We start from the raw sequence: 14666 nt of genomic DNA, 5'->3' as shown, positions 1-14666 counted from the left end.
TAAACCATAAAATAGTTATGTTTGCCTCTTTATCCCCCTCACATGAGCAAAGCATAGAGGGAGACAGTGAAGATAACAATAAGATAAAGCGCCACACAGAGATAAACAAATTCAGCTGGCTGACAGGATATCCAACCAGTGTGGCCGGCTGGCTCTCACAGAAATGGAGCCTGGAGATGCCAAGGCCAGAGGGAAGCCACTGAGATTGAGAAACTCATGTACAACCTGCGAGGGAGCCTGGTGAGACGGGGAAGTGTAGTTGACAGAGTGGGAGGGCCAGGCAGCCCATGACAGGTTTTAGTCCTCGGGACAGAATATCTCTGATGCCAGCTCCTGGAAAAATACTCAGACGGCAGCATTTCCCAAGCATGCGCCCTGGAGCAACAGTTCTGTAGAGCAACCTTGGTGATACACGGGCGGTACCAAGTATAGGACAGCTTAGCTGCATACCAACTGCCTAGCATCCATGCTTTGCTTGAGGCACTCTCTGTCACAGACCCAGCTAGAGAGGAAGCCCCTTCCACCACACACGTGGAACACGAGCATCTGATTTCCCGGCAGCAGAGCCAAGAGTTCTCCAGAGGAGGTGGTGGCAACAGGGCAGTGGCATTTGAAACCTTCAAAAGTCTGTCCATTGTTCTTAGGATAGTGTGTGTGTGTGTGTGTGTGTGTGTGTGTGTGTGTGTGTGTGTGTGTAATTTATTATAAATTAATCACACATTACATCCCAATCTTTTTTATTTTTTTATTTAATTAATTTATTCAGATTACAAGTAATTATTTTCCCATCACTTGTATCCTCCCGTTCCTCCCTCTTTCACCCTACTCCCCACCCCTAGGTCTATGACCGAGGGGGACCTCCTCCCCCACTATATGGTCATAGGCTATCAAGTCTCATCTTGGTAGCCTGCTTATTCTTTCTTTGAGCGCCACCAGGCCTCCCCCACCAAGAGGAAGTGGTCAAATATGGGGCACCAGAGTTCATGTCAGAGTCAGTCCTTGCTCACCACATAACTGTGGAGAATGTCATATCCATTGGCTAGATCAGAGTAGGGGTTCAATGTTTACTACTTGTATTGTCCTTGGTTAGTGTAATAGTTTGAGCAGACCCCCCTAGAGGCTTGATCTACCCATCATGATGTTCTTCTTGTAGGTTTCTAGGACCCTCTGCATCCTTCTATTTTCCCATCTCCTATATTTCTCTTACCTAGAGTCCCAGTAGGATGTCCTTACATCTATCCCAATCTCCTGGTAAGTGAAGACTTTCGTGGGACATGCCTTTTGGGCTAGTGCCCAAATATAAGTGAGTATATACCATGTGAGTCTTTCTGCTTCTGGGTTAACTCACTCAGTATGATCATTTCTAGTCCCATCCATTTGTCCACAAATTTCGGGATTTCCTTGTTTTTAATAGCTAAGTAGTATTCCATAGTGTAAATGCACCACAGTTTCTTTAGCCATTCTTCAACTGAGGGGCATTTAGGCTGTTTCCAGATTCTGGTTATTATGAATAAGCCTGCTAGGAACATGGTTGAGCAAATGTTCTTGTTGTGTGCTGGAGCATCTTCTGGGTATATTCCAAGGAGTGGAATAACTGGGTCTTGAGGAAGTCTTATTCCCAGTTTTCTGATATAGAGCCAGATAGATTTCCAAAGTGACTGTACTAGTTTGCATTCCCACCAGCAATGAAGGCGTGTTCCTCTCTCTCCACATCCTCACCAGCATGTGGTGTCACTTGAATTTTTGATCTTAGCCATTCTGATGGGTATAAGATGGAATCTCAGAGTTGTTTTGATTTGCATTTCTCTGATGACTAAGGAGGCTGAGTATTTCTTTAAGTGTTTCTCAGCCATTCGATATTCCTCTGTTGAGAATTCTCTGTTTAGTTCTGAGCCCCATTTCTCAATTGGGTTATTTGGTTTGGTGGTGTTTAATTTCTTGAGTTCTTTATATATTTTGGATATTAAGCCTTTGTCAGATGTAGGGTTGGTGAAGATCTTTTCCCAGTCTGTAGGCTGTTGTTTTGTTCTGTTGACAGTGTCCTTTGCCTTACAGAAGCTTTTCAGCCTCATGAGGTCCCATTTATTAATTGTTTTTCTTAAGGTCTGGGCTGTTGGTGTTCTGTTCAGGAAGTTGTCTCCTGTGCCAATGTGTTCCAGGCTCTTCCTCACTTTTTCTTCTAACCAATTTAGTGTCTCTGGTTTTATGTTGAGGTCTTTAATCCACTTAGACTTGAGTTTTGTGCATGGTGACAAATATTAACCCCTCAATCTTATCTTCCCATTCCCACTCTTTCTCCCCTCTCCTAGACCTCTGACATGGCAGAGTGGGGAGCTCCTACCCCACTCTCTGGCTACAACCTATCAGGTCTCACCAGGATAGCCTGCATTCCCTTCCTCTGTGTGCCCACAAGGCCGCCCTGACAAGGGGAAGTGATCAAATCGTGGGCAGCGGAGTGCATGTCAGAGGTTCAGCAGCAGTCCCCCTTCCCCCGACACACACACTTGGAGAATGAGCTGTCCACCAGCTACATCTGGACAGGGGTCCAGGTGCTCTGCGTGCATCGTCTTTGGTTGGTGTATCAGTTTATGCAGGCCTTGCTGTGTCCAGATCTGCCTGCCTTGATGGTCTCCCTGTGGAGCTCTTGACCCCTCCTGGTCCTTCCATCCCCTCACACTTCCCTATAACTCTCAGCGCTCTGCCTAGAGCCCAGTTAGAGTGCCAGAATCTGTCCCAATCCCCCGGTGGGCGGAGTCCAGCCTTCTTAACAGGACAGTTTCACCACCCACAGTCTCAGCTGTAACAGCCCTGAATGCATCCCAAGCTCCAGACAGATAGATTTTCTCTTAACTTTTCCCTTAGGTTTCTTGCCCGTCCTCTCCTTCCCCCTTACCTCTATCCGCAATGGCCTTCCCTTTACATGGACATTTTTTCCCCCTTGTACTCCTCCCTACATACTTTTCTAGCTTTTAGGAAAATATTCTTCCCAAAGTCTCGTCTGGACTCTTTCCCCAGAAACTTTCAAGTCAGTGAAATGACCTGTTTAAACTAACACTCCACATCCTCATGAAGATAGTAACCATGTCCGCACTGTGTCCAAACAGCCTCACGCAGAAAGGAATCAAATGATTACTGAAAATAAGATCATCCCAAAGCAGCCAGCTTGCCTGTGTTGTTCAGGGTTCCTGGCCCATCCACAATTATACCTCCCCTCAATAGCTCCCCTGTGTGTGCTGGAACTGAAACTTCTAATACAACATCTTCATAATAAACCAAAAGAGGAAGGCTTATCGAAACGTTTGCCTATCGAGGTTATTGATCGAATAATGAAACTAACATGACGTGGTTTATACAGCATTCTTCCTAGAGGTGTGCTCTGGATCCAAAACATTGAGAATCTGAAAGTGGAGAAAATAAGTAGGCCCCAAGGGACAAACTGCTCTTTTCAATAAAATGAATGGGCTGTTCCTAGAAGCTGTAAAAGGAAACTAAGATCTTGGATCCTGCCTGAGGCGGAAGCTTCTCCTTTGCCATTTGGGCTTGTAAGCTTGTCTCCGCTGGGGGCGACAGATCGTCAATAGTGACTGATGAGTGACCCAGCTCTCTGCTGCCCCCTGAGCCCAGTGCAGAGCGGCTCTGCCTCCTTCTCTGTCTCACACAGTCTGACCCTACTCAGGGAAGTGAGTAGTGTGGGCATCACAGTTCTTGTGATATATTTGAGGAAATTGAGGCCCACCCAGGAATTTTGTATCAATTTGTCCAAGCCCACACAGATGTTAGTACCGGAAAAAAAGAAAAAAGAAAAAAGAAACCCTGTCTCTATATTGTCCTTCACTGTGACCCAAGAGTGTAAAAGCTAGTGTAAAATTGAATTGGGATGGTGGGATTTTCACCAACCCTGTGCATAGCCATTGTGTGGAATGCTTTCTTTCTTTCTTTCTTTCTTTCTTTTTTTTTTTTTTTTTTTTTTTTTTTCCTTCCTGAAATGCACTGAGACTGAGGCAGTTTGGGCTCTTTAGAAAACTTGACAAAAACAGCTTCTCAGAAAGGGAGTTCTTTGCCCTCTAGAGGAACAGGATTCAGGGCTGAAGGCTGCTTTTCCTTGGGGACAGCTTTTTCACACAAATTGCATAGGAACTATGCCAGCGGTCTTGTCTTCACCCAAGCAGCTGTGGCACAAAAAGAGTCCTGATTGTGTTGAAGGGCAAGCTGGGCACAAAACCAGTCTAGAGAGGTTACTGAGGCAAATGGCTATTTACCAGTTAGACAGATCCAAAGCAGAAGTGGTTCAGGCACTCAGCCAAATACTTAACTGATTGCCCGAGTCTTATGAGTGAATTTGTAGCTCTTGGTTGATCAGCTTTAAATATTCTTTCATGCAGGCACCTGTAGCAAACAACTCAGGCAAAGTTTAAAAATCAAAGAAGGGTAGATTTATACATGCCACCTACCTGGCTGTTTCTGCCCAGAGCTTCTTTGGGCTTAGGGCTCCTTTTAATTTCTTATAACAACAAGTGTGTACAAGCTGATGGGGTTAAAGGTAGAGTCCGGGTAAATGATTTGTTGCTTCAAAAGTCTATGAGTCTAAAGTGATGGGTTGGTTTGTTGTCTCAGAAAATTATGTTAGGATCTCATTGCCTAGGACCTATGAATCTGACTTTATTTGGAAGTAAAATCCTGGCAGATATGATCAGTTAAGATGAAGTCGTATGGATGGGACAATTTCTGTATTCTTATGAAATATGAGAGCGCATGGGTCTCCCTATGAGAAGAGGGAAATTTGAACACAGAACATAACAGTATATGAAGACCCGGATGCATGGAGAGACTGCCGGCTGACAGGAGGGGTGAAGGAAGAATTAATGAAGCTACACGCTAAGGGATGGCAAAGGATAAACCCAGCATCTCAGAGGGAGCAAGGCCCTACTGCCTTAACTTCAGCCTTCAAGTCCCCAGAAATGAGAAGGAATAAATATTATTTAAAGCGCCTGGCTTGTGACATTTCATCATGGTCATCCTAGGACTCTAATGTAACCATGCAGAATCTAGCCTGGCCCACTACTGCTCCATATATTCCTAGTTTCATCTAGGGCTCCTGGCCACACTTCCTTAACTGTTTGCTTGGCAGGAAGCAAGCAGGAAGGTCAGAATGTCAGATTTCCTTTTGTTATTATGTAGAATAACAGATAAACAAAACTGTAAAGAAAACAATGTGACAAACACTTGTGCAAAGATGCAGTGTGAGACACCCAAAGACTAGTTTCTGGTTATCATCACCTCTGTCCTTTTCAGTCATCCCTCAGAGACACCATCGTGGAGACAGTCATTCATGGGTCCCTTACAGGAAAGGTTGGTTGACATTTTTTTTTTTTCCGATTTTGTTATTTTAAGGATATTTGCTTAGCAAACAGCATCGGGAAGTTCATAATGCCTCCCTCCAGAGCAAAAGGCGAGCAGATTTCTTGTTTGTTGTAAAACATTTAGGTACACTAATCTCAGAGCTCCCCTCCTGTAGTGTAACTTACTGCACACACATAGGCGTCTATCTGAGTCTACTTGTGCCATGTTCAGAATACTGGGCAAGGGGCAGCGATGCTAATACTATGCCTTGTGACAAGTTGCTTATCTCCAATTGGGAGATTTTGTCTTTTCCCAGGATTGTTGGAGTGGTGAATGGGTTAAACTCTCAGATCCTTTCAAGTTTCTGGACTCCGGCATCTCACAGTTGACCTTTATTCTTTCTGTACAGGTATATTTTATTAAATGTGTACATATAAACATGGAGCAGTGCTTTTCTTACTGTCATGGTTACCTAAAAGGGACTATGCAGTGTGGATCCCTTGTCACCTGCTCTCACAATTTGTCTTCGATGGCTTTGTCTACACGGATCCATAATCCTGTTACTCATTTTTCACCCGTGTGTAGCGCCTCCTGATGAGGTTGCTTTGTTGTTGTTCTGTTGTATGGCTTATTTTTGTTTCACTTGCTTTCAGTGAACTTTCTTAGTCAAGATTTCATGTGTGGGTATGGGCGTGTTTGTGTTGGAGTTCTTGTCTACAAACTTAGGAATGAGAAGATAATTAATCTTCAACTTTGACTCCTATTTTCAGCTTGCTTCCTGAAGTGATTGTATGGAACGACACTTTTATTAGCACTATGCAAGGGTTCCTGCCTTTCTCCACAGCCTAGGCATTCGAGACTTTGATTTTATGAGTCAAAAGTAGGTAGGCAGAGAAGGGGGGTGTGGGGGGCGAAGGAGGGGAGAGGGGGGGAATGACTTGAGCATTTGAAACCCCAAAGCCTGCACACCAGCACACCAGTGGCTTATTTTCTCCAACAAGGCCACACCTACTTCAGTAAGGCCACACCTCCTAATCCCTGTCAATCAGTGCCACTCCACAATAGCCAAGTTTTCAAACACATAAGTTTATGGGGCTGTCTCGATTCAAACCACCACACATCCTAAATCCAATTTTTCATTTGTTGGTTGTTTTTTTTTTTTTTTTAATGAGTTCTTTCTCTGTTTAAAATACAAGTCTGTTGCAAATATACACGTATGTCCTAGCATGCAGCTCAGCTCCAGTCTGTTGCAAATGTACACATATGTCCTAGCATGCAGCTCGTTTCCCCTCTAACATGCGGTGCTTCAAAAGCGTCTTGGTTTCTGGTGGGATAGTACGAGACTCACAGTTGTGCTCATTGGAGTCAATGATTTGAAAACAGTGATGACGGTACATTCTGAACAAACGTTTGTGGCAGCTGAGACATGGGAAGCTCGATTCCTGCCATGGTTCTTCAGTACCTGAAGATCTTTGCCAAAGCCACCTCACCCCTGCCTCAAGTCAACTTACCCCTGCCTCAGGTCACCTCACTCCTGCCTCAGGTCACCTCACCCCTGCCTCGTGTTCCTCATGTGTAAGTGGAAGGGTTGGATAGGTGATCTCCCTGTTGTCTGGCCAGACAGAATGCTTACTAATGCTCTTGAGTTGAAATGATATGTTCCAATCAGGCAGTAGCAGAGCTTGTGTGGAAGAGCCACCTTCATTAATTCAAAAGTGACTAGACAGCCTCTATGCAATTTCCTTGACCTGGGGAGTGTGTGCGTCCACAGCTCCTGCTCATATCATTACCATTTTCCCACGAGCTAGCATGTCTTCTTTGTGATGCTCCCTTGGGGACATCCCCAGGCCCTCTCGGGACACCTGAGTCAGGGTCTATCCTCAGTGACTATTGGAAGCTTGGGAGGAAAGGAAGAAGAGGAGGATGGGAACATGGGTACTATTTGATGGGTTCTTCTTTCTTCCACACTTTACCCCTTTTCTTCCACCATCTCAACCCCCTAACTCTAGACAAAAAGGAAAAAAGGAGAGGGAAGGAAAGAGATCTCTGAATAAAGTCAGGGGTCAGAAAGGGGGAGACATTATCGTTAGACTACTTCCTGCTGATTAGGAGTGTGAAGTTCCTTGGGGGAAAATTTGGTCTTCGACATCAGGATATCTAGTTTCTTCTTTTTATTGTTTCTTCTTTGCACCTGACTACTAACAAACCACAACCAAGCCTCCCGAAAGACCATCAACCATCAACTCCATCTATTGGTGTACCAGCATTTATATACCCTCTAAAACAAATTCCCAGAATACCAAACATCACACAATCACAGAAACTATCTGCAGCTGGCAAAACCACGCCTCTGCTAGAGCACGAGGCAAGTCATAGTCAGCTGCTGTGGACAGTTCGAAGCAGCCCCACATCTCACACCTGACATGAAAAGGAAAACATATTCTTATACTATTTCTGTGTTTTTAAAAAAAAAAAAAAAAACCCAAAATTGCAGAATTGTCACTACACATGGGAGGAAAGAAAGGAAGATGGGAGGACCTAAACACTAGCAGACAAACACCCAGTGACTACAACAGAGTTGGCAAAGCAGTTACACATTAGCAAAGGGACTACCCACAAACCCTAGGTAGCTGTTTTACAAGTAGAGTCTGTTTTTCAAGATCACACACTGGTATACTTAATAATGGAAGCCAACAGCCTCAGAGTTTGGATCTGAGGTTTCAGCCAACAGAAACCATATCCTTATTACTTTAGCAAAAACAGAGTCAACTTAGAATTAAAGTTGTTTTTATTCTTCATATGCAAGGTATCATTTCCAATTTTGAGCATTTCCTAGATGACATAAAAGATTTTAAAAAAAGGTCTCAGAGCTTTCATAAGCATGATCCATATACTACCAGAAGGAGAAATAACTTGCATAATTCTCTATTACCTATAATGTGACTCCCTGCTTGTAATAAATACAGGAAGAAACACAACCTATGTTTTTGTTTGGTTGGTTGGTTTTTGTTTTGCCATGACAACAAGTAGAAGCAACAAGAGCAAAATCATAGTCCGTTCATCGTGATCAGTGTCCACCCTTTGCTAAGCTTTGCCTTCATACAGCCTACCTCACTGTGGTAGGCATAATCCAGTTTTCTCAGCTGCTCATCAGATTTTGGAAAGGCAAAGCAGATTTTGAGCAGGGCTCCTCATCCTTTCCCCTGGCTGATATAGTATCTGCTCATCTTGCAAGACTGCCCAGCGCCGTACAACTCTCACTCTAGTATCTTCTGTGCAAGTTACTATGTCAGTATCTTCAAGTTTGTTTTTATTATGGCCAGTAAAATCATTATTCAGTAGGTTTTTTTTTTTTTTTTTAAAGCAAGTGGATAATGAGAACCCAGCCAGGAAAATCAGAATGTGGAGATCAATACACGGTGGCTTAATGCGGCCATGATGTACCTGTTCCCCTCCCGCTTCCAGGCTGAGCTCAAGGCCCGGCATCTCACAGCAACACAGAGGGTCAGCCGGGGACATCAGTAGGTGGCTTTACAATAGTGTTTCCGAAGCGCCTACCCCAGGTACACCAACTGCCCCCCAGCATGTGTTAGAAATGTATAGTTTGGGCCTTGCTCTTCATCAGCTGAATCAGAAACGCACACACACACACACACACACACACACACACACACACACACACACACCAACTGGGGGCAGGCTGGAATCTCTAATGTTCAGGAATTGCTGCCTTATAATGAAGTGTGAAAAAAAAAGTTGTGAGAAAGCCCCTCTGGCACTAAGTACCTAAGAAGGAGGTTGCATGAAGTGAATGAAAGAGAGGAGGCGTACTGAAAAAGAAGCTTGCTGGCTTCTGTTTGCCCGGGTTCTGACTGCCATAAGCTCTACATTTAGGGTAGGCTTTTAAGCCTCACTGTAAAAGCGCAGGCTGTTTCATACTGGGATGTTTGTACTACAATTCCAAAAGCCAACCTGCTTCTAAGGTAATTTCTTCTGCTAGGCCCTGGGGATTCTGGAAACAGTGTTGGCAGCTTCCTAGAGAAGAGCCAGGTGGCTAAAGCAATAGCTGAAAGACTGGTTAGGCATAAGGGCGCACACCTGCAACCCCAGCACTTGGGAAGCGGAGGCAAGAAGATCACGAGATCGAGGCCAGCTTGAGCTACTTGAGAAGTCCTGTCTCAAAATCAAAACAGAAATGAAGAAATTAAAATAAAACACTGTGCGGTCTACAATAACATATAGCTTTCTACCCACTAGGATAGCTGTGCTAAAGATAGTAGCAAGTGCTGACAAAGAAGTAAAGAAACTAGGAACGCTGCTAGACACGTAAGTTGCTGGAGTTAAAAATGATACAGCTCTGGGAAATATTTTGGCAGCTCCTCGAAAAGTTGAACACAGAGTTACCATGTCTTTCAGAAATCCAATCATGGCATATACTAAAAATAAATAAAAACAGATTCACACAGTGTTGGTACACAAATATTCATGGCAGTATTGTTTGTAAATATTCAAAATGTGAAAGTAGCATAAATATTCACCAGCTGAGGAATCAACAAATAAAATGTTGTATATTCATGCAATAGAATATTATTCACCAATAAAGGACAATGAAGTATTGGTATCAAAAAAGATGGACCAGGTGCAATGTGTGGACACAATTCTTTTGAACCCAGTTTTAAAAGAGAGAGTGTGTGTAATTTCTGCGACAATTGAAAAGCTCCAAACACTACATAAATACTCAGATACATTACCCTGAGAGGATAGAAGAGGACGTTGGATCCCCAGAACTGGAGTTAGAGACAGCTGTGAGCTGCTGCGTGGGTGCTGGGAATTAAACCCAGGTCCTCTGCAAGAGAAGCAAGTGCTCTTAACTGCTGAGCCAACTCTCCAGCCTCTGCTTATGGATTTTGCTAAGAGGGCCCTATCTATTTGATGCTTAAGTAAAATGCTTTTGAGTGTGTGTGTGTGTGTGTGTGTGTGTGTGTGTGTGTGTGTGTGTGTGTGTGTCTTTCAGAATACAGTGAAACAGTGTGTGGAAATAGAAAGTATGAATAAAATAAAATATATTTGTTACTAGTTATCAAAGCTGAATGACCCTTAACTATTTATTACAGTCTTTTTGTTTGTGGTCCCGCATCTGGGTCCCTGCATCCTGTGGTGCCTGTGTAGGTCCTTGTAAGTCTGCGTCCCAAGCCCAGCAGGTCGGTCCAGCACTCCTTGCCTCTGGACTAAACAGATGGACCTCAAGATCAAACAGTCTCTCTCTCAGGGGCGGCTAGAGCGCTTTAGGGATGAGGCTTGTGGCTTGGGCAGAAAGCCAGGTTCCTAACCTCTCTAGGGGGAGTGTGGGAGTGGGCGGGGGAAATGAACGTTTCAGTTAGCTCCTTTTCAGAGTGAGACAGTCGGTCTCAATAGGAAATGGGGATTCAGGAACCCCACAAGCATCACTGGTCTTTGTTTCATCTACCTCGCTTGGCAAGCAGGGGATGTGACGCCTGAAACCCACTGACAGGGCAAGACACAGGCTCGGTGGATTTTTTCCCCAGCAGTCAACACCAAGCTATCAGCAGTGGTTGAGCAGGCCCCAGTGGCTGCGAAGAGAGGACTGTGGTTGCTGCCTGATCACCCAGCATCCATTGGCGGTCTTCCCCACCGCCCTCCCCCGCCCGGGAATAAATAGAGTCTCAGATGGTTATGATGAATGAAGAATCAAGCCAACTTTAGTTGTGAATTAGGGATTTATAAGCCCTGGGCAGTGAGGGTGAATGTGCCTGATTCGCTAGGGCTAAGGGTGCCAGGATACATACAGTGGTACAGTGCCTCAGTAACCTGGGGCCTTTATCACAGGAAGGAAAACAAGAGTGCTTGATTATCCTATGTGTGAGAGGATAGCGCCTAGGTATAATTAAAGGGCCATTTGTTGGAGGCTAGGCTCTCAGCTCTGGGCGGGCAGGGTACTTCCAAGAACTCCCTGTGCTTATCAGGAAAGGGTGCGATTCTCCGGAAAAGCCAGACTTCTACCTCAACCAGCAGAGTCCCACACTTGTTACTTTGGCATAAGACTGAAATTTTTTTCAGAGCCATTTAAGGTCTTTTAAACAAGGGAGCGATAGATGAAACTGACATCCTAGGGTATGCATGCAGCCCTGGGAAAAGAGATCAGAAGGAGCATCGAGGGACTCAAATCAATAAAGAGGCTGTCAAAGAGGGCACTGAGGGCAAGCTTAGCGTTCACAGGGAGGGAAGCCTGGGTAAAGAACAGTGCAGAGAAGTTAGGAGTGGCAGAAGTACGGCCTGGTGAGTGCAGGACAGAGAAACCCTGTCTTTGCAAACAAACAAACAAAAAACAAAGCAAAACAAAACCAAAAAAGAAGTGGCAGCAGAAGAGACGGAGCAGGACCCTGAGGAGTCAGATTTAGATGAATATCTCTGCATGATGGAACCCTTCATCCGAGCCACTGAAGTCATTTGTAAGGGGAATGGGAGATTCCGTGTAGCCACCTCGAGTTTGTGAGGCCTGTGGAAATCACAGAGTTTATCCAGGAGGCCTACCCTAGAGATAGAGTTTGAGCAATTATCAGTTGCAACACAATTTCCATGGAAACGCAGTGTTGGCACAGGAAGTGCTCCCTCGGGAGCAAGCATTTCTTATCAAATTAATAAATTAATCTTCGGCTGTGCTAACGTTGTAAATGTGAGGCAGTGGCTTGATCGGGGAGAATGCAGAGAAATAATTGCCGGGGTACAGCCCACAGGCTGGTCCGTTTCCTCTCAGCCCGCATTTGGAATGTCTGAGAGATCTTTAGACTTCAGCTTGGGACTCCCCCCACCCCACCCCCGTGTGTGTGTATGTGTGTGTGTGTGTGTGTGTGTGTGTGTGTGTGTGTGTGTGAGCGAGTGTGAGAGTGTGAGTGCATGTGTACACGTGTGTATCTGGAAGCCTGCGGGTGGTGGATGAGAAGCATCTTCAATGGCGCGTCCAGCGTGTTCCCTGAGGCAGCGTCAAACTCGAAGCTGATAGAGCTAGTCTCTCTATTCAGCTTGCTCCAGGGATCTCCATGTCCCAAGGCTGAAATTATAGAAAGACTGGGCCCACTTCGGATTCTGGGGATCTGAATTCGGGTTGCATGGCAAGTAGTTTAGCCACTGACGTACCTGCTGAGCCATTTTTTACTGGCCTCCCTAATAAAGAAACCCTCAAGAGAATATAAAGGCAACAGACCCATAAATAAAAATGTCATGTGGAAGATGGAGGTTTATTTTCTCTTATAGTCTCCTTTATTGTCTTCTATACTTCATGGGGTATTGTAAAAAATTTTAAGAAAAACACCAAACCCCTGTAGCTGCTGGTGTAGAATGGCTTGTTAGTGACCTATTTACCCTGGAACAGGGAGGACTCTGTCTGACAGGATGTGACGCAGGTTGACTAGGGAGCAGCAGACAGTCTCTCAGGTTATTAGGGAAAAAAGGGAATAGAATCAGGATGATTTACCACACTCAGAGTTAGCAGCAGCTGGGGCTCCTGTCGACTGTGATGTGATTTGGGGATTGTGGTGTTGATGTTATTTGTATTTATATTCAAATAAGAAAAACAAGTACACGGAAATTTTTCCTCTTCTTTCCTGGAGTTGTTCTTGAAGCCTTATGTTGACTGTTTAGCTCGAACTCCAAGGCTTGCTATTTGAAGGCTTCATAACGTGGCCTCATCCAAGAATAACTGAATCAGAGTTTTAAGCAGATTGTATTCAAGCATCGGTTATTTCCTGGGGCAACTTCAACAGGGGGTCAAGGTTGAGACCCACTCTGGATAATAAAAGACACCTGGGGCATTTGGGTTGCGTGTCATGAGGAGAAAGGCCAGGAATCAATGAGCATGCTTTCGCCTGCCTCAGGTGACGGCTGTGCGCGTGCATGTGAACAGCTCCACCGAGAATCTAGACTACCCAGTCCTGGTTGTGGTTCGCCAGCCGAAAGAAGTGTTGTCCTGGCAGGTTCCTCTGCTCTTCCAAGGACTGTAAGTATTCTCTGCCCAGGCATCTTCGCTACACTTGTCCTTAGCGTTAGCTGGTGGGGGTGGGGGCGGAGGGAGGGTGGTGGAGTTGTTTTGGTTTGTTTTCATCTTAGCCAGAAGAGGAAACTCATACACACGAATGCCAGGGTAGTGCATGCCAAATGCAAACAATGCATACCCCTAAGGCTGGTCAGCCCTCTACACTTCCATCCTCTCTGAATTCAGATAAGCATTCTGCCCTAGATTTTTCAAGACCTGGGAGAACTAAACAACATTTGAAAATCCACCATAATATTCTATTCCCCTCTTCTGAAAAATGCACCATCCCCTTAGCCAGGCGACCTATGAGCAGCGCCAATCCCGTTCTTTAAAATACCTCTTTTGTCTGCATCCTTCACTCAGTAGTGTTTAAGAGCAGTGCCAAGTGGGAGGGTCTGGAAGATGCTGTGAAAAATCACAGAAGTCTCTACCCTATTTTGCCAAGGAGAGTTCATTAAGGCATGGTGGCACCAATACAAAGCCCAGAAGGTGTAGAAAAGTGGGCACCTGCTGAGGTGTTATTACATGGTTTTTAAAACTTCAGGTATTTGAGAATTAAATAATAATTCTGACTGTTTTAACTTGAAATCAGTGAAAATGAAAAAAGAAAGAAAGAAAAAAGGAAAGACTCCACTGGTAGCTTAATCAGGAGAATCCCTCCCTCAAATGTTGGTGTTTTTCTCTGAATGACTTGGGAGTCTGCCTTAATGTAATATAGACACTGTTAAGTATACTGGTCAGGACATAACAGTCCCTATGTCCCTGTCATACAATGGATGCCATCAACAGGCGCTCCGGGATTTTGCTATCAATGGGCCCAGCCTGAAATGGAAAGCATAAGGACTTCAAGCCAAATTAGCGAGGACTATATCGAGGAAGCATACTCCCTTACCCTGTTCACTGTGTCTCCTTCTCCTTACTGATGCCCACACCCACCACTACAGATACCAAAGGAGCTACAACTCCCAGGAAGTCAGCCGCACTCTGTGTCCTTCAAAAGCAACCAATGAGACAGGCCCATTGGAGCAGCTGATCTTTGTAGACATCGCATCCATGGCTCCCCACGGTGCCCACTACAAGTTGCTGGTCACCAAAGTCAAGCACTTCCAGCTCCGGTAAGCAGGTGCCTGTGACTTTCTGCTCTGTTTCGCCTGTAAATTAGTCAGCTCAGTGGCCATCTTTACAGATGAGCCAGGCATTGTTTGAACAGAGCGCAACTTGAACCTCCTGGGAAGCTTTGCCTTTGCCAGTTGTACCTCTGATTTGGTACTGACTC

The 14666-nt window shown here is 44.9% G+C and overlaps 1 protein-coding gene across 1 annotated transcript in view; it reads left to right on the top strand.

Moving 5' to 3' along the window:
- Sidt1 (SID1 transmembrane family member 1) overlaps positions 1 to 14666 on the top strand; it is a 96266-nt gene that overhangs the window by 17657 nt on the left and 63943 nt on the right. The window contains exons 2-3 of the mRNA XM_051149975.1: positions 13233 to 13354; positions 14335 to 14505. Coding sequence (XP_051005932.1) covers positions 13233 to 13354; positions 14335 to 14505 — 293 coding nt within the window. The remainder of the gene's footprint in view (positions 1 to 13232; positions 13355 to 14334; positions 14506 to 14666) is intronic.

Source organism: Acomys russatus, chromosome 8 (genome assembly GCF_903995435.1).
Source record: "Acomys russatus chromosome 8, mAcoRus1.1, whole genome shotgun sequence".
NCBI lineage: Eukaryota > Metazoa > Chordata > Mammalia > Rodentia > Muridae > Acomys > Acomys russatus.
Note: the sequence above shows the minus strand (reverse complement) of the source record. Positions and strands in the feature narration are given on the sequence as shown.